Raw genomic sequence first — 18,806 nt, 5'->3', positions numbered from 1 at the left:
CTTACTGGCTCAGTGCGAGTCAAGCACCGGCCCGGGGCCAGACCAACCTGCTCCTCCGTGAGTCTGGGGGCCAGGCGCACATGTATTTGGGGGTTTGGGGGGGAGGTGTCATCCTGATGGAGCTGGTTATCTCATGCATCACAGCTCATTACAGCGAGTCAGAGCAGGCGCCGCTCTTATCTGATGCGGAGGCAGGAAGCTCCATACCTTTATTAGTACAATGGACGCAGAAGATGGGCGGGAACACGGGGGGGGCGGAGGCTGAACGCTCGGATGGAAATCCAATTTTATCACCAGAAAAGTGGAGTCTGGCTCCCGCTAACTGGAGCTGATGTGAGCTGGACAGCCCGGTGAGACGTGAGGAACCTGAGCCTCCTGATCCAGACTCCAACATTTGACAGCTTTTAAACACTGACGTTTACATTTCAACCAATTACACCGCAGTTCTAAGCATTTATATGACAGTATTTATCATTCATATCCCACCTTTAATCGCTCATATGTCGGTGTTTCCTATTTATAAGTCAGTCACTCCTGACTCGCCGCTCACTTGGCAACTGTGTGCCGTTCTACTGCCGAGGTTTTTTTTCAGTTTGTCATGTCGTGCCCAGGTTTACGTCAACATTTATACGACAGTGTTTACGACTTCAATGGCAGCTTTTGGTATTTCAGCAGGATCTAGTGAGTGTCTAGTTTGTGCGTTCTGCCGTGCTTGTGTGGTTTCCTCCCATGACCCCAAACCAGCAGAGGCGTCCTGTGACTGACCCCAGCCTCGACTCTTCCACCCTCTGAAGGACAAACCCTTATTCTGATTTAAAAACATACAGTGGTACCTCGGTTCTCGACCACAGTTCCACAGTTGCCAAGCTGCAACCGCAGCATCGCTCCCTTTAAACAAGGCAAGCTGCAAATACGGAGCCTGGTGTAGCTACTACTTTACACCAGCAGATGGCGGACACCTGTAGCTTTAATTTGAGCTACATTTCAGGGGGTGTCTCTACCAAAGTGTTGGGGTATAACAATGGTGATGATGCAGAGTCATCAGCCGTGCTGCTTGGGAGATGAGGAGAGTCACTGTTGGTCACATGAGCATCTATGGACATTATGTAATTCACTAAAGTCGCCGCCAGGTGACGTCATACTATACGCATTGGATGAGTGAACTCACTTCCACCCCAAACTCTGAAGACATTTCTCATTGACAGTCTGCCTTTACCTCGAACCGTTTTCAAGCTGTGACATCAAAGCGGAACATTCCACTAAGAAAACTGCCACTCGTGACCTTTGACCCTGACAATCTCAGCTTCTGCCAAGTTTTGTGGTGAGAGTAAGGCGGAAGTATCAGAGGAAGTAGCGGTAGAGAACAAGGGTCAAGCGTGGACAGAGTTGAAGGAGGTGAAGAAGAGAGTGCAGGCAGGGTGGAGATGACCGCGATGAGCAGCTTCACAGGACACAAGTGGCCACTGCCATCGAGACTCAGGAGTCAGATGCGACTGAGGCCGGATCAGGGATGAACGTGGAGGCGTTCGGAGACAGAGAGCAGCTGATGGTCGAAACATACATTTATTGTCCTCAAAAAGAAGTTGAATAAATTAAAGTGGTCATGCACAGGTTTTATACAAAACATTAAAAAACGAAGGTCACAATCGACGCCGCGTCTAAGCACAGTGAAAATGTTAAGATCCGACGGGAGAGTTACAAAGGCTCGGCCCACTAACATTTAAAAACTGTTGAAAAAATACAGCATCGTAAAAAGTGGCCAAAATATCAGTAGCTTATTGTAAACATCCAGCGTTTCCAAGTTTCACAGAAAGAAATGTGCGGCAGGGAGCTGGACTCGAACTACAGACTACTCTCTCTCCACATGCTGGGTCACATGACGCCTGGCACCGTGCATGCTGGTCCGTCAGCTCCTGGAGATCCCCCGACAAAAATGGGGAGACGAGGAATACGAGGATGGATCATCCACACCGGGTGCCTGAGAGGAGACCGGCCGAGCATCTGGGGGGGAAAAAGCTCTCCTCCACAGAAGCAGGTTCAGAGCTCCTCCTCAGAAGAGCACGTCCTCGTGCTTGATCAGCACCTCCACCACTTGCCTCTGGTAGCGGATGTCGTTCAGTGCCGTCATGGCGTCACAGCTGGGGGCCCGCATGAGGGTGGGGCCGAAGACGATGGCCAGGTTCTCGGCGCTCATCAGGTTGAACTTCTCGTTCTGCGTGACCCTGAAACGTCGGACAGCCGGGGGTCACTCTCTTTGGGAGGCGTGTGGCCGGGAATGCCGACTCACCTTTTGAGATGAGCCATCAGATACTTGAGGGTTTCGCTGTGGGACGGCGGCAACAGAGCCAGGGACTCGCGGAAGGCCTCCAGCTTCTTCTCCGGGTCTGAGAGTTCTGAGAGGAAGGAGGGAGGTGAAGAGGTTGGGCTAAGGGGCACCGGTCACAGGCTGCAGTGGCTCCAGTTCAGTGGAACTGCTGCAGTGCATTATGGTACCGGGAGTGCGACTCATCCAAGTGACTTATGAGGCTGGTCCCATACTGTCTGCAGGCGGGACAGTTCAGGCCCCTGGGCCTCGAGTTGCTGACCAACCTGTTTTATTCATGTTGGAAAAGGCTTTTGGTCCGTTTCATCAAATTTTCATGCAAAGCTTTAAAAGAATGTGGGGCAGGAAGTGGGCCTCGGGTCAGCGGTTCCAAGTCGGATGTTCGACCGGGGAGAGGTCTTCAGCATCAACCACGTCTTCCTCTGCACACCTCTCAGGCTCCGCCCCTTTCTTGTGAGTGCATCCACCAGTGAGGGCTCCACTTGACTGCCTTTCACTCACCAAGCCAGGAGGGCATGGCCATCCCACACAGAGGTCCTTGGACCTCTCCACGCTCACATCCTCTTTTATTTAAAGCCATCTTCTGGCTTTTGTGTGTTTTAATGTTCCTCAAAATACATTGAAAGAATATTGAAAATATATTTTGAAATAAATTGCCTTTATATCTTTATATCTTGAATGGCTGGTCCATGCTGATTTATATTCCAATTAAATTCATATAACATTTTATATTTCAATAGGTTTCATGGCATATGTACACTTCTTAATATCCTTACTAACATTCAATCTTTTCACCTTTATTTTGTCCTTGTTATTTCGGCATATATTTTGGATATTTTCATCATGTTTTGTAGTCACTGCTGTCTTTCTTTTGATGATGGCCCCTCACAACAGTTACAGTTTCTAATGTGGCCCTTCAGGAAATGTAACTGCCCTCCTCTGCCCTCGACTGACTGGAATCTTGACCTGTAGAGGGCAGCAGAGAGGCGGTGCCTCACAGCTGGCTTCAGTGAGCAAGGTGGGAGGTCCCTGCCATGAAGGTACCTGACTAGACCAGCCAGTTCTGGCTCGGCCTCCCAGGGGAAGAGAGAAATAACTGACTCTCACTGAGGTGATTCCAGATGATCAGCCCTATAAGTCAAGGCTCCCGGGCCTCGTCTTTCTGTCATCCATCCCATAATGCACTGCAACAGTCAGGTGTGGACCGGCGTGGTTGACTTACTGGCAGCCTCGATGAGGCGAGGGTAGGCGTCGTAGGAGATGATGGGAACAGGCAGGTCCCTGAGATAGAGCTTGAGGGCGCCGGTGATGATGTTGATGTCCTCGTAGGCTTTGACGGTGATGTCGGTCTTCTCTCCGGCTGCGTGGACAGTGAGAGAGACCATCAGATGGAGGCCAAGGTCGAGCACCGTCACCCCCCGCCCTGCTTCATCCTGACGTCCCCCAACTCCTGGACTGGCCGTGGCCCTCTTGTGCTGGCAGAGTGAGCCGACACTCTGTCATGGATGAGCGCCCCTCGCAAGGACAGACGCTAATCCTCCACAAATGTGTCACTAGTCTAAACGGAAACACAAACCTTTGTCGAAGGCCGTCTTGACTTCCTCCACTGAATCGCTGAATCCAGACACTCGGTAGAGACCCTCCGACTTGAGTCCTGCAGGAGAAACACGGAGCACAGACCCGTCCGTTTCAATCAGCCGACCTTGGATTTGCAAGAGGAATTCAGAACAATCTCACAGCACTGTTTTCTGCTCCGCTGGGCAAATGAATGGGGAAATAAATCAATCTCTGACGTCTATTAGGAGGCAGTGTAACGAGGTTTTGGTCACAGTCCAGAGAGTTGAGCGATGAGCAGGACGGGGCGTAATCTGGAGCAGATTAGCTGTTCAATTAGCAAACTGCTACGAGACGAGAAATAATCTGCCTCTTTGTCTCTTCCTCTTCGAGTGTCGCTCTCTGTCTGATCATCGAGCAGACAATGGTGTTTCTCATTTCTTTCTATTAGATTATATTCTCTGGAGATATAATCCACGCCGAGCTTTAATTCCATCCTAAAATGACATTTTCTCTTCAGAGTAATCACATTTGTCACGGAGATTGAAGACGTTGAGGCGGTCACGGCGCAGGGAAACATCAGCATCAACGCGGGACTGACCTCTGGACTCGATCTCGCGGATGCACATGTCCACCACCATGGGTCTGGCCGTGTTGCAGGCCTGGACCAGCGTGGTCAGGTCGCAGCTGTAGACCTTCCGGATGTGTCTCAGGTTGGGTTTGCAGTCGTCGGGCACCAGAGCGCTACACTGCCGGTGGACGTTCATGCCGCAGTCTGGAGGAGAAAGAGACGGCCGGTTGGGTTCAGGTTGTTCAGAGCGCTAGGCTTAGCTCTGATGCTAACTTCGTCTGTTGCTCTGTCTATGTGAGATCGGGTTTCGGGGGCAGCAGCGGTAGAAAAGAACCCCTCGCTTCTCCTAGCATCACAGAGCCGCTCTATGTTGAGCCCCTTCTAGGTGACCATGTCTAAGAAACCCAGGTCTTCTCATTCTACTGGAGAGGAGAACAGGAAGTGAGTAAATGGAGAGCCTTCTGGCTCAGCTCTACCTTCACCACGACCATGACACAGGCTCCTCTCTTCAGGAAGACATTCCATCCTTCTAAGGAGCCTAAATGGATGAGAAGCAGGACCAGAGCAACTGGAGTCAAGGTTGCTGAGGTCCTTCAACTTTTTGATCATTTATTTTGTCTTTACAAAACTTCTCCATAGTTGGTAACGATCACAGATTTGCAGCTGCCAAGTCAATATAATTACACACTACTGCCACCATACATGGCTCATGTATTAAAACTGAGCGTCTCGCGGTTCTCATGTCCAAAAGGTGTAAAACAAAAAACCTTTAGTGGCCCTCTAGGAGGCGCTCGCGGCCCAACCAGGGGCCCCAGCCCTCTGGTTGAGAATCACTGCTCGGCAGTGTGGTGAGCAGAGTGAGGGCAGCCCACAGACTGGCTCAGCCCCTCAGAAAGTCCAGTGATGTTGCTGGAGAGCAGCAGGCGTCCGACTCCTCTGTGAAGAACAGCTCAGAACCGTGGTCTTGGTTCAGCCAGTCCTAGCAACGGACGGATGGATCTGAGGGAACCACACCATCGACCTGGAAACACCCCTGCAGCTGAGTGACTGCGACGGGAAGCTTCCCACTTCAGAGCTCCTCTACGCCACGCGACATTGACTTCACCTTGAGCAGCAGCAGCATCATCATCATCACCTCCCAAGCCGGCGCGCAGTAAAAAGACAATAAAGGAGCCGCCGCATGAATAATTCACAGGCCTGCGCGGTAATGAGCGGCTTTGTTGTTGTCTGGTGTTCAGCGAGCATATTGCAGTCAAGCCGGCCCCACACGCCGCCAAGGGCCCGGCCGTTCGAGGGCAGGATTCACCTTGTGGGGGAGCCTCCTCTCCTGCGGCGGGCAGATAGAGCCCAGCACTCCAGCGCTGCTTTGTGGCAGGGATTTGGAAACAGTGGCCCGGAGGAGGGATGGCGCCGCGGCTGCTCCATTCTTCCTCCGGCTCGGGCTCCCACACAAAAGGCTCTGGAAGCGGCAACTCATGGGCTGCAGGCTTCACAAGACCCACTTTCCCAGCTCTAAATGGGACGGCGTTTCTCAGATCTGCCAGCCTCTTGAAACGTGGGGAGGCTTTCATCACACAGCTCCTGTTTCACTGTGGCTGCTCTTCTCCTGCAGGAGGTTATTGTGATGAAGGCGGGCCCCGGGGGACCCGTGCGCCCCACGTTTACAAGCCTCGCTGCAGAAATGTAATTACCTAAAGAGATTATTCTCTTAAGAGCGCGAGGCTGAGAGGACGACCTGTCAACAGCCGTGTCTGATGAGATACGGTGGTCCGCTGGTCCCAGGTGTGGTCGGGCCAAGGTTCCCCGGGGACCCCCGGAGACTGCGCCGCGTCAGCAGACTCTCTGTTGCTATGGCGAGGAGGCAGGTTACTGGACACTCACGTCCTCCATCACGCTGAGCATGAAAGACTCCGGGTGGTTTGTTTTGATCCGGCCGTGCGAGCGTCACTTCGGCGGAACTGAAGTGTGGAAATGAAGAAGCTCTTTCTTCCACGCTCCCAGCTCATTACAGAGACATGCCAGCTTTGTTTTCCTTCATGCCAGTGATGGGATGAGGCTGGGGGGGGGCTGATGTGGCACAACAAGCTCGGAAACGGGGCGGGATCGTGGCTCCCAGCCGAAAACAGCTCACACACTCAGGAAGAAAGAAGAACGGAGGTGGAGGGGGGGAGGTGTGTGTGTGTGTGGGGGGGATTTTTGTTTTTGGTATGCAAATATGGTGATCATGTGAGACTTTTGCTGCCCTAGATTCGAGGAGGCAGCGCTCCACAACGGAGGAATGTCGGAGCAGGCGAAGACGGTCTCCGAAATGGATTTGAAATTCACTGCATCCATTATTCAGCCCGGAACTCCCGCTGCTCACTGTGACACACTTTGTTTCATCAATTAAACATCAAAGACGCATCATCAAAGAGCGGCTCACAGACAGGAGGCAATTGAAAGTGAAACTGAATCGATAAAAAATGAGAGGGAAAATGGAAGCATTGATTATGTTGCTGTGCAAATCAGGCGATTCATTTTCTGTTCAGACTTGCAGAAGCTGTCAACTGAGTTTACGACAGACGTTTCCTGGGAGTTTTCTGTGTTGAAAATAAGAAAAAGAAGCCTGAATATAAACACTATAACGATGCTTTACAATATGAGTGATTAGATTTCATCACTTTCACATTAGCTGTTTTAAAAAACTATTCTTGTTTTGAAAATATTCATTATAAATCAATAAATAACAGCAAAAATAGATTCTGCAGGCATAAAAAATGTTAAGTATTAATTAAAACTTGAAATGCAAAATTAAAATGAAAATATAACACATAATTATTCTATTATTATTATTATTATTGTATTTTTATATTTTAATACTTTCATTTGAATTTTATTCTGATTTGTATGTAGAATTAAATGTTAGATATTTATATGAATATATAACATTCTGAAGGAAAAAAAAATCTTCTGAAGGAGATTTTTATAATTATTAATATATGGAATAAAACGTTTCATGAGAAAATCCATACAAGAACAGAAGCTTAAACAACTCACTAGAATGTTTCTGTTGTTTCATCGTTGACCTCAAGGGGGCCAGCTAAGGTCGAGCAAAGGGCCAAATATGGCCCTCGCGCTGCGTGTTGCCAGGTTAGATGAATGCCAGTTGCAATAATAAAGATTTGTTGCTGTGGGATTTCGCCGAGCACCGAACCCACGCGGCTGTCGGCGACGCCACTCTGACATTCTGATGGGAGTCCGCTCCACCAATAGAAACCCCAGAGCAGCAATGCCATTGTTGCCGTGCTGATGTGAGCTACCACATCACTGACCCTCGGCTGGTTTTCTCCACGACAGAAAGTAGGTCAGTGAAAGAAAAAGGTTTGATTGCATCATCAAGTCTATGATACAAACCATAATCTAGTTTGAGATTAGAGGGCGGTGTAATCCAGCTCCAGATGCTCTGGAAACCAACTGACCCACGGACGGCGATGCTCACTTACCTGCACACTTCAGGCCCTGAGCCATCAGTCCCCACATGAAGCTGGCGCAGTGTTCACACCAGTGAGGGCCCCGGAACGTGTGGACCTGCCGCAGAAGAGAGGAAATCAGAGTGAGTGGAAGACCACGGCGAGCGTGTGCTTGGTTCAGGAGCCACAGAAGAGACGCCACTTCATGGCTCAGTTCGTAAAACACAGAGAAGCGGCCATGAATGCGGCGGCAGAGTCCACACTGCTGAAGCTGCTGCTTCACAGGACGGAAGTCAGTTTCCTGTGGTGGTCATTACTGCTGTGGACACAATGTTTTATACTTTTTGGAAAAAAAAAAAGATTTAAATTATTTTGATAAAAGTAAAATAAACTATAGAGTTGAGAAAACGTGTTCCAGGAAATTGAGTAAAATAGACAGAAATTATAAAATATAGTGATGTGATGATATTGATATCATTGATATTTAAAAACCAAACTAAAAAGAAACTAATAAAAATGTGAAATAATAAAAAAAAAAAATCTGATGTAAACTCAGATATTTTATATACATTTCTAAATACATTTGCTCTCCACTGATGGAATTCCACAGCTCTCTTATCATATGAATATTCATGAACAATGAGCTCCAAAACAGACAAGTCCTCAACATGGTTGTCTGTGTTGGGAACAGGGTCGCTCAGGGGCCCGCTGAGGCCCCTCGGCTCTTCCAGCAGGTTACAATGCCGCCGTTCATTTCCCCTCAAAATGGCTCAAATCCAAGACACTTCCAACAATCACATGACCAGAGGAGGTGATGCAACGCTGGTCTTGGCTCAGCTCTCGCAACAAAAGGACCGCGTTGCGTCATGTGACCTCAGAGGATCCTTCTTTTACGGCTGGTTGTTTTGACGCTGATCCTCGGTGATGACGTCACACTACAGTCTCTTCAGACCTGCTCCAGGATCCTGAGAGTTTACTGCTCTCAGATTATTCTGCTGCGATTGAATCCCGGTGTTCTCACTTACAGTTGTCACTCAACTCTCCTGAAGTCAGACACAGGAGCCATTTGAGGAGAACTAAAACTGCTCTTTGTTTTCTGGATACTCATGTCAGAGGAGCTGAGCCATGCCAGGATCCAGGTGTGTGAGGTCCGACTCGTGTGTGTGGACGGCCTGGTCGACCTTTTATGGAGTCGGGAATCTCCCACGCCAGCAGGTAACAACAGGGCGGCCAATCAGAGCGGCTCCTGAGGAGCCCCCCCGGGGTCGCCGCCTGGTGTCAACAGCAGCCCGAGCATCTCACCAAACAACCCCTTCAGCACTCACGCCACAGAGATTGATTTAGCAGGAGAATTTGAGGGATTTAGCCAGATAATCTGCCCCAGTGAAATGTTTACTCTGGGAGCAGGGTCCTGATCAAAAGCAGCAATAAAAGTAGAACCAGTTTTAGTTCCCTTAATCCCATTAAGAGCAGTGTTTCCAATCTAATCTCTCCATCTGGTGCCCCGACGAGGAGAACCAGACCACCCACCTGGGTGAGAAGAAGCCCTCCGGCGATACAAGACTGAGAGAGTCGTCCCGCCTCACCTTGAAGTTGTGGACTTTCTGGGATCTGGGCGTGCGGTCGCTGTCCTTCAGCGAGGCTCGGCGGAGCAGGGATGTGAGCTGTGAGTAGGCGAAGAGCTTGAGCGGCTGCCAGAATGCAGCGGGGGGCTTCTGTGGCCCCATCCTCATTCCCAGAGCTGCTGCCAAGATCTCCTCCTGGTTGGCCTCTCGCTTCTGGACCAGAGACTTCTCGTCCTCGCACGACTCTTTAGACGGCATCCTTCAGCTGTGGGTCAGCTTAAAGTGTGAGCGGCTCCATGGTCCGGGTCAGACTGAAGGGAAGCGTGAGAGAGAGACCCAGAGGGGTGGATCAGGATGAGCTCTCTGCTGGAGCTTGTACGCCGACGTGATGCTCTAATCCTCTCCTGCCGCTGCAGAGCTGAGATTCTCCCCAGAGCAGAGGCAGCACACTGTGTTTGGATGCTGTCACAGGGAGGGGGAGGAGAAGGGGGCGGAGCCTCTCGCAGATTAGACGGAGCCCACCAGCCAATGGCGACACGCAGCTCCCCCCACCCCCACCATTTGTCATCCGGGGGATGATAATGAGTCATGGCTGAGGAGTGGGCTGCAGACGTGTGACAGCGGAGGTCCGTTGGAGAGAGCTATTTTCAAAACCCTGTTGCCACAGAAACTGCTTCTGAATGAGACGAGCGCTGCAACACAAAGGTAGCGCGACAGGAAGTTAGAGTTTGGGAAAACATTTTCCCACAATGCTCTGACTAGACTGCAGGGTTGAATCAGGACGTGGGGGCAGCAGCTGAAGTAAAGCGCCCCAGAGTTTCTAAGCAAAACTCGGCACTTCTCAATGACTCAATGGGCTCAGGAGGAGCAGGGCTGAGGTGAGGTCACTGGGTCACACGCTGGTTCATCACGACTGCTAACTTTTCAGTTTGTAGAAAGTCAAGGGGGCAGCAGCTTTGAGGAAGACACTCTGACTTCACTCTCTCCAGAATCCTGTAGCGCCATCATCACTCGTCCTATGACCTCGACTGCCCCCTCAGGCTAGAGATTAAGCTGCTCAGGAGAACTGTGACATCATCGGCTAATGCTCATTGGGAGCTACTTCCGTAGCGTAGAATAAGCGTTTGAGACTTGGTTGTTTAAAAAAAATTCAAAATGCAGAACTCGTCATTTTCTTCAGTGAGTTTTGTCTGCATTGCTGACGGTCACTTGAGAGCTAATGCTAGCTAGCGGCACAGCTAGCGTCCCAAAACTCCTGTGACCCCAATTTCCTTTAACTCATAACTGACTTATAACTGACTCTGCACGTCCACAGGACGATCCACGAGTTGTGAACACAGACCAACACTCGAGGACCGACACAGCGCCTGGCTACACAAACACAACCCCTTCACTATTCGGTTAGATTAGATAACATTGCCTACCTTTTACATACAGTGGGGAAATTGCTAGCTTCACAAGGTTTATGAGCGCAGAGAAGCTAACGTCTACATGCAGCCTTAATCAAGCTATCAACTCGATTATCTAGGTCAGTCCTGGGCAAAGTGTGGCCTGGGGGCCAAATCCGGCCCTTTGACTGTATTTATGTGGCCCACCTGGAGTCAGAGCAAAACTACAGTATAAAACTGACATCTTCTCTTACATTTTTGTTTTGTGCATTGTTTTTTTTTTGCTTTTTGTTCTTGTCCCTTAAACGACATCAGAATTGAAGTAGATTTTGAAATGTGTGAGACTTGCGAATCTTCAAATGGAATGTGGTTTAAATTAAATAAAACACAACAAACCAACATTTTTAAAAGTGTCATTTCATAATCACACATGATGTCATGACTTGTTTTTATTTTCAATTTTCTCTTGCCCTCCTTTCTTTGGGCTTGACAGCCTCCCTCAATGGTCACAATATATGACCTGGCTCCTTAGGAATCTAATATAATTGCCCAGCTCTGACCTAGGTCATCTTAGTCAGAATACAGTAGAAAACAATGTTTTTATGTTGTCGGAAGGAAAATCTGCTGTAAAAGAACTGAAACTGAAATAGCTTAAAAAAAGACACAAAATTGGATCTTAAAAAAATGGCAAAACTTGAAGTGATAGGTCTTAAACCAGCATGGGGTGATGTGAAAATCAGCATTCTGTCACAAAAAACATGTTTTTCTACCAAATTATCTGCTCTCATGTCCCACTTCCACTACACCTTGTATCCACTCAAACCTAAGACTTTTTTTTTGTCAAGATGGAAGATCTTTAAATGAGCTAAATCTATTTTCTTTCTTGAAAGGGGAGAAATAAGAGAGAAGAGATTTGAAGAGTTTAACTGCGTCTTTGCTGGACAAAGCCTCTGACTGTTCATTTTGCAGCCATTACAGAACCATGGTGTCTGACTTCAGCACCAGCTCCGCAGGTTTCAGACAGAAGTCAGAGACGGAGGCTTTGAAGAGCAGCAGAGTTGGAGCGACCCGTGGTGCAGTCAGACCAGTATCAGATCAGAACACCAAGCCCAGGGAGAAGAGAGAGCCTGAGCCCGGAGGGGAGCCTGATCACGATGAGATAAAAGACACTAAGAGCTGTGGCTCATCCTCTCGCTCTCGGACCACTTTGTTGTGTAAGTGTCCGGGCTGCTGTTGAGTGCGGCGCCAGAGTGCGCTGCTCAGGATGTGGTTCGCTTTGAATGCGGCTGTAATTGACACTGATTGATTTGTTTGCTTCCTAAAAACGCCCTGATGGGGCTCCAGGGGTTTGATGTGAGCCGTGTGGTGGTGTCTGTTACATCTACTAACTTCATGCTCTGGAGCTGAAAACCTTCCTCTCACGAACTCCCGGCTCTGGATGGCGAGTTCAGCAAGCACTCCGCTTGCCTCAGACTCTCGTAAACCTGGGCCTGTTCCACAGAAACCGCTGTTACATCAGGAAATGTTGGCTCACTGCTGACCCGGCAACATTACGAGCCATTAAAGCGGCTCGTGAACGCCTCCGATATCCACCTTCCACTGGACGACTTTTCATGCTCATTTAATCTTTATCTGTGTTGGTTCTGAAGTCGCCCCTGATAGAAGCACTCACTTTCCAACAGCAGCAGGTTATGTAACGCCAGCAGGAAGTGCGTGAGTGAGTGGGACGCGCGGACATGAAGTACAAACCAGCCGTGATGTAAGAAGTGTACACAGCGTGAGCTATCATGTGGATGAGGGACCATACAGTAGGTCACAGTTATGCCTGCACTCGTTCACTGTGTCTCTTCAGTGACTCGACTGAAGAGGCCACTTGTTGACCTGGTTCTGACTGAGTGGAACCCAAGTGAAGTCAGAATTCTCATTTCCACACCAGGTTAGTGGCGATATGGACACCTCTTTCGGGTTTCATCACTTATGAAGTCATCATAACAGTGGGTTCTCCGTCTATTTTAACAAGCACAAGCCCACAACTCGACGTTGACTCTCATTGAAATGCTTCAAAGCTTTTGGTGAAACCAAGGAGGAAGCATGACTGCTAGCCAAGTGGGCAGCCATCTTGATTTAGTTCACACTGTAATACGCCTGAAGAAGCAAATATTTGAATGTAACCGTCCACTGATGCTCAACACAACACCAAGTCCAACAAAAATACTCAACACTGGATGCTGGCTTTGCCACTGCCGTTATCTTCAACAGGAAGCACGGGTGGAGAGGAAGTCGCCTACAGAGCAGCAGCCTTTCTGCAGTGTGAGCAGAAAGCAAATTACGCCGCATCTCACCAGGAAAAATAAATTACCCGAGCGTGGCCCAGACAATCCCAGCGCTGACAGTGATGTATGGCGGCGAGCTGCTAGCAAGGTCGCAGCACCCAAGTATCAACAGCCCGCCACGGCGGCCGTGACGACTTCAAACAGTCACTGCTGAGGAGCGTGGGTGAGGGACGTCACAGTTCTGTCAAATGAGAAGTGACTCAGAGCTTGGTCGGCGAGGACGACAGCGTTGGCGCCTCTCAACTGTCCACACGCTGGTGGGGGATGTGGGGGAGCGGCATCAATTATTCTCAGCTAAAACACTTTCTCCAGAAGAAAACCTGTTTAATTTCACCATGGTGACGAATGTCGTCCTGTTTTAAGACAATTTACACGACAAAAGCCGTGAGTGGCGTCGCCGCAGATCGACGGATGATGGCGAGGAATAATTAGAAAAACGCTATCTCTGAATTAAAGTGCCCACGGGATGATGAACAACTGGAAGTGAGAGAGCTGGATAGATAACAGACCAGGAAACCAGCTGAGACGCTTCATCTGCTGCGATACGTAAGAACAGAAACCCGCTGTGATCGTTTCCATGACACCGCCGTAAACCTGTTTCATAAAGAATCTCACGTCTGCTTCTTTAACTTTGATGGATGAACAGAGAATGAAAATCACAGATGAAGCTCTCAGACCAACTTTAACAGCCATATATGCAGACGATTCACGGCAGTTAAACTGAGAGTTTAGGGGTGCACAGAATGAGAGGCAGGGACACCCTGGAAAGCTACCCAGAGCAGTTTTAGTCATTTTTATCCTCTTGAATCTTTAGGTACTGAATAGGTGGCCCCTCCCAGCCTTCATATTTGGCCCCCCAAACATCGGCCAAATCATATACATCAGTGGTTCCCAACCCCTGGGCCGGGGACTGGTACCGGGCTGCTCTCGGTTAAGCCCCGGTCACTGAAGAACCAAAACTTAACCCACATGCTCGGAAATGAGGAGGAAACAACCGTTTCTTTGCAACGGGTAAAAGGTTCAGAGAAGAGACAGGAAAAGAGCCGACGACTTCCAAGAAGAAGTTTTTAACAATATCGTGAAATATGGATTCATCACAGTTGTCTACCATCACTCCCAGATGGGACTGTCTCGTTGCAGAGAAACAAGCTCAGTGTTAAAATTTTCATGCACTTTATATATGGCTTTGTGCTGTATCTGTATACTATAATGAAGGCATGTTTCAGCGTTACCATAGCGACCAGAGTCAGAGAGTGTTAGGGCACTGGTCGAGAGGAGGAGAGTATGTGAGTCTTAGCGGGCACACAAACATGCAGAGGCCTTATATGACGGGTCAAAGTGGCAACTTCCCAGGCCACATGCGAAGTCAAATGTTGACCGGTCCGTAATGATAATAAGGTTGGGGATCAGTGATATGCATGAGTCGGCTCTAAAAATGATAAAAGTTGATACACAGAATCTGAGAAATCAAGAGGAAGCTCGTGAGTGAGTTTCGTGCCGTGACATTCTCCACGACAAGTGCTGAATCGGCTCAGAAGTGGGACGGTGTGTGAAAGACACAGAATTACTGCGGTGGTCCAGAGCGAGTCTGGAGGAGGAACATTTCTGTGTCGAATTCTAAACATCTGAATTTCCCTAAACACATGTAACTTCTGGAGTTGTATTTGCTATTGGCTGGTTTGGGTGTCAACATTTAAGGCTCCCACCTCCTCCCAGATGGCTAGCTCTCACTGATAAGTGTTGATCTGGCTCAGATAAACCACAACAGAGTGAGCAGACCTGATCACATGACTGGTCCAGACAGAGTTAGCCAGTGAGCGCGGCGTCTCAGCAGCATGACTGACAGTGATTGCAGCAGATTTAAATGCATGTATATGTATGTGAGTCAGAACCACGCTACGGCTCCCAAACCCATGAATATAAAGTCACCAAAGCAGGCAGCGGAGAGCTCACGGACATCTGGAGCAGCTCCTGTTAGCATATCAAAGACGACTCTGCAAACAAAGAGTCACATCGTCGGCTCGCGCTCTCTTTCAATGCAAAGCTCTTACGTAAGGTCCTGAATCAGGCGTTACACAAGCGGGTCGAGACCAGCTCCTCTCACAGTTCATCTTTGTTCTGATCCAACCGACACCATCACTCATCCTCACTCACTCATCCTGACGAGCGTTTACATAAACTTTTGCGGCGGAGTCACACAGTCAGGCTCATTGTCTGAGCTCCCACACATCCCCGTCATGAGGGTTCAACCTCCGGTGGATCACACTAGCCTCGCGATCTTGAGGTCTTGTTCACGAGTGAGGGAAGGAAGGGGACAGAGGGGGGCAGCGTCATTGCCGTGTGAAGGAAGAACTGAGCCAAAAGACAAAGCTCTGACTCGATTTGTCGTCTGCATGCTGCGACGTGTCCACCACCATGAAGCCAAGTCAAGTCAGAGTCTGGAGACTGAACCATACTCATCAAGAATCAGAACACAAAACCAGCTCTCAGTTGAATCCACACTCCGCCCTCATCATGCATTTACTGGTCTAGAAGGTGATTCCTAAATCACTTCAGCTGAATCGATAAGGAGGTCGAGCTAAAGGCGACGTTTACACGACTGAAAAGCTATAATCCTCCATTGTTTCCAGGACGCCAGTGTCGTCGTTCATATCACTGCTTAGACAAAGGTGGGAGAATGATATCAGATCGTGAACAATGAGAGGAGATTGTGTGGATCATCTGTTTATAAACATCAGATCTATGGTGGCGCGCCGCTGCCGACTCGCAGCACTCGCTTCACAAGTGCACATCTTCCTGTCAACAGCAACAACTCGATCAAAAACTTCAACTTTGTGTCGCTTTTTTTTAACCTCATGCGCTTCTAACTCGTCTAAAGATCTGATCTTTGCCATAACGGGGGAAGTGAGATTTAGAGTCCATGCTATCCCAGCTACTCGGGGTGAGAAGGCAAGTGTCAACCCATCTAAACAGCACCAATCAAACATCTGACAATCAGGATGTGGGAGGAAACCAGAGTGTTTGGAGGAACGCAAACCAAATGTGGGAGTGGAGATCCTGGAGTGAAACATCATCAGAATCATTTATTATTATTATTATTCTTAGTGTTATTCGTCTCTGTCATGAGGCGCTGTCGAATCAGAGCAGACACATTCAGTTGCACACGTTTGCCTTTTGGTCTTCAGCCCAAAAATGAGTTGGCACTGAAACACATCTCCATGTATCATTCAGTCTTCAGGGAGGGAGGGGCCGTCTCTTTATGGATCTGATGAATAATTCACACTCAGCATCGCGGCAATATAAAACAGTGGATCTGGACAAAGCAGAGGGAGAATCGGCAGCTCTGGAGAACAAGTCCTCAATATTGCTTCAGTGTCGAGGGAGCAAGAATATCGGAGAATTGCAATTTAGAGTCGCAGTGTGAGGCCTCAGCAGGGACCGCAAATACAGACGTGAGTGTCAATATTGAGGGTCTGCTGGGACTCAACACTAGAAAGAGACGCACGCATATTTCATTAAATCTTCCTTCTGTTGCCACTGCAGATGATTGTTCTCATCTCAGAAGTCTAAATAAACACGTGTTGCACATCACTCACAGGTCATACAGCGCCACACAGGTCACACTGAAGCATCCAGCAGCACAACAACAAGGACAAAGATGCTGTTCTATGAGGACTCAGCTGACATGTCGGCGCATCATCTGAGCCTTCTGTTGGGTCGTGAGGTTCCGGGAGACTGTCCTGCTCCAGGCAGCTCCAGCAGAACATCCAGACGACTCCCACGACCATCACAGCGTGGTGTGTCTATATCTGGACCTCTGGCCCCTCCTCGACCTATTGGCCTCGTCTTTCATCTCAGAAACACTGAGGTGGTTGGAAGGTTCCGGGTGATGTGGCTGCTCCTGGCTCTGCTGCTGGTCCATGTGGATCCCATGTTGGAGCACCAGCGCAGCAAGACACCCATGGATGTTGCCTTCTCCTCCTTCAGCCAGCACAAACTCCAAACTCCAACCCAGGATTTCTCTCGCTCATCACCTTGATGCTCCACTGAGGCTCGACCTCCATTAACCTCTCTGTCTCCTCCGGTCCAAGATGAGTTTCCATCTTGGTGGAGCTTCTCAGTGACCACTGTTGAGTGGCCGACCAGATTAGAGTCAGATCAAAGCAGATAACCGGGCAGATAATTCCTGTATAGCAAACCACACCGCTCTCACGTTTCTGTGGCCCAAGTCTGAGCTTCTGCGACGTCCAACCGAGAGCCTGTCGTCGCCTCAGAGCGAGGAGACACCAGGCAGATTTTGGCCGTCAAAAGCGGCGTCCCCAGAGCCGCCATCAAACGGCCCTTCATGTGTGAAGAGCGGCGCCCTCATTAGCACACGAGCTTTCAAACACTCCAGAAAGAAATTTTGGGTCAGAAGCTTTGTCTCTAATCCCATTAACTCCATCCAGCTCACCACAGGGGACGGGAATCTTCAACACATTAGGACTTCAGAAACCTGAATTGACTCGCCAACATCCCCTCACCTGCAGCCACCAACACAACCGACATACACATGAGTTTTCACTAGACTCAGTCACCCAGGAGACACTGAAAGCAGAAGCCATCCAGGTGTCAGACACCACCACATCAATGTGCTTTGAGGTCTGTGATAAAGCAATTGTGCCTCAAGCTTCACATTATTTTGCTAAAGCCACTCACAGACCCAGATAACGGACAATGCAGTTGAAAAAGCTGCTTACTGCTCCCGTCAAGTCACTGCCCTCCCTCCACCACCAACAATCAATTAGTCCAATACATGTCGAGCAGGATTTATTTAAACGCTCTAATGTCGCTGCTTAAAACCTAAAACCCAAGTGCTGCTGTAGATCTATAGCTGCTGAAGCTTGTAATCTGTCTGACTCTGTGTATTCAGAAGCCCAGCGGGGCCACATGTGGCCCTCGTGAGCTCAGAGTGAAAGAATAAAACCGATCCTGTCCAAATGTTTCTGACAGTGTTTCCTGCTTCAACCAGTCATTACCAGTTCAGCTCTAAATTAGAAGTCCTTTATTTGTCCCACAGTGGGGAAATTCAACGTGTCACAGCAGCAACAGCCATGTCAGGTGTTTGTAGGAGACAAAGTCAGAGAGGCTAGATGGAGATGGTTTGGACATGTACAGAGGAGAGAGAGAGAGCCAGTACATTGGTAGATGAAGATGTTGAGGTTGGAACTGCCAGACAGAAGGTGGAGAGGAAGGCCACAGAGGAGATTGATAGAGGTGGTGAAGGAGGACATGAGGTTTGTAGGTTTGAGAGGAGAGGAAGCAGAGGACAGGGTGAGATGGAGGAAGATGATCCGCTGTGGCCACCCCTGAAAGGAGAAGCCCAAAGAGACAGAAGAAGACAGCAGCAACAGCCAATGACAACAAAGAATGAAAGCCATTAAAGATACTCAGCAAACATCAGAGACATTCACAAAACATCACCATACATATGAACACAAAGCCACAAAAAAGTTGCAACCTAGACGGTAAATAAATACGCATGACATATAAAGACAATCATGACAAAAATAAATAAATAACAACTGGGAGAAATTGTATCATGAAATTTTGAATGAAACATTGAATGCATCAGTTTTAGGAC

The 18,806-nt window shown here is 48.9% G+C and overlaps 1 protein-coding gene across 1 annotated transcript; it reads right to left on the bottom strand.

Moving 5' to 3' along the window:
- Positions 1-1,173: 1,173 nt before the first annotated feature.
- Positions 1,174-9,979, bottom strand: chn1 (chimerin 1). Its single transcript, XM_053878228.1, has 7 exons — positions 9,484-9,979; positions 7,931-8,015; positions 4,479-4,652; positions 3,900-3,977; positions 3,546-3,683; positions 2,288-2,393; positions 1,174-2,222 (listed from the first exon to the last, which is right to left on the bottom strand). Exons 1-7 carry the CDS (start codon positions 9,718-9,720, stop codon positions 2,051-2,053), a joined length of 990 nt encoding a protein of 329 aa, XP_053734203.1. The 5' UTR covers positions 9,721-9,979; the 3' UTR covers positions 1,174-2,050.
- Between the last annotated feature and the right edge of the window lie 8,827 nt (positions 9,980-18,806).

This window comes from Synchiropus splendidus, chromosome 10 (genome assembly GCF_027744825.2).
Source record: "Synchiropus splendidus isolate RoL2022-P1 chromosome 10, RoL_Sspl_1.0, whole genome shotgun sequence".
NCBI classification, from domain to species: domain Eukaryota; kingdom Metazoa; phylum Chordata; class Actinopteri; order Syngnathiformes; family Callionymidae; genus Synchiropus; species Synchiropus splendidus.
The sequence above is the reverse complement of the archived record's forward strand: the minus strand, read 5'-3'. Positions and strand labels throughout refer to the sequence as shown.

Bases quoted from the DNA above. Each gene is read 5' to 3' on its own strand.
- chn1 (XM_053878228.1), bottom strand. From the start codon at position 9,720: ATGCCGTCTAAAGAGTCGTGCGAGGACGAGAAGTCTCTGGTCCAGAAG. The intron at 4,653-7,930 runs GTAAGTGAGCAT...TTTCTCCTCCAG, and splicing joins TCAGGGCCTGAAGTGTGCAG to ACTGCGGCATGAACGTCCAC. The intron at 2,394-3,545 runs GTAAGTCAACCA...CCTTCCTCTCAG, and splicing joins TCGCCTCATCGAGGCTGCCA to AACTCTCAGACCCGGAGAAG.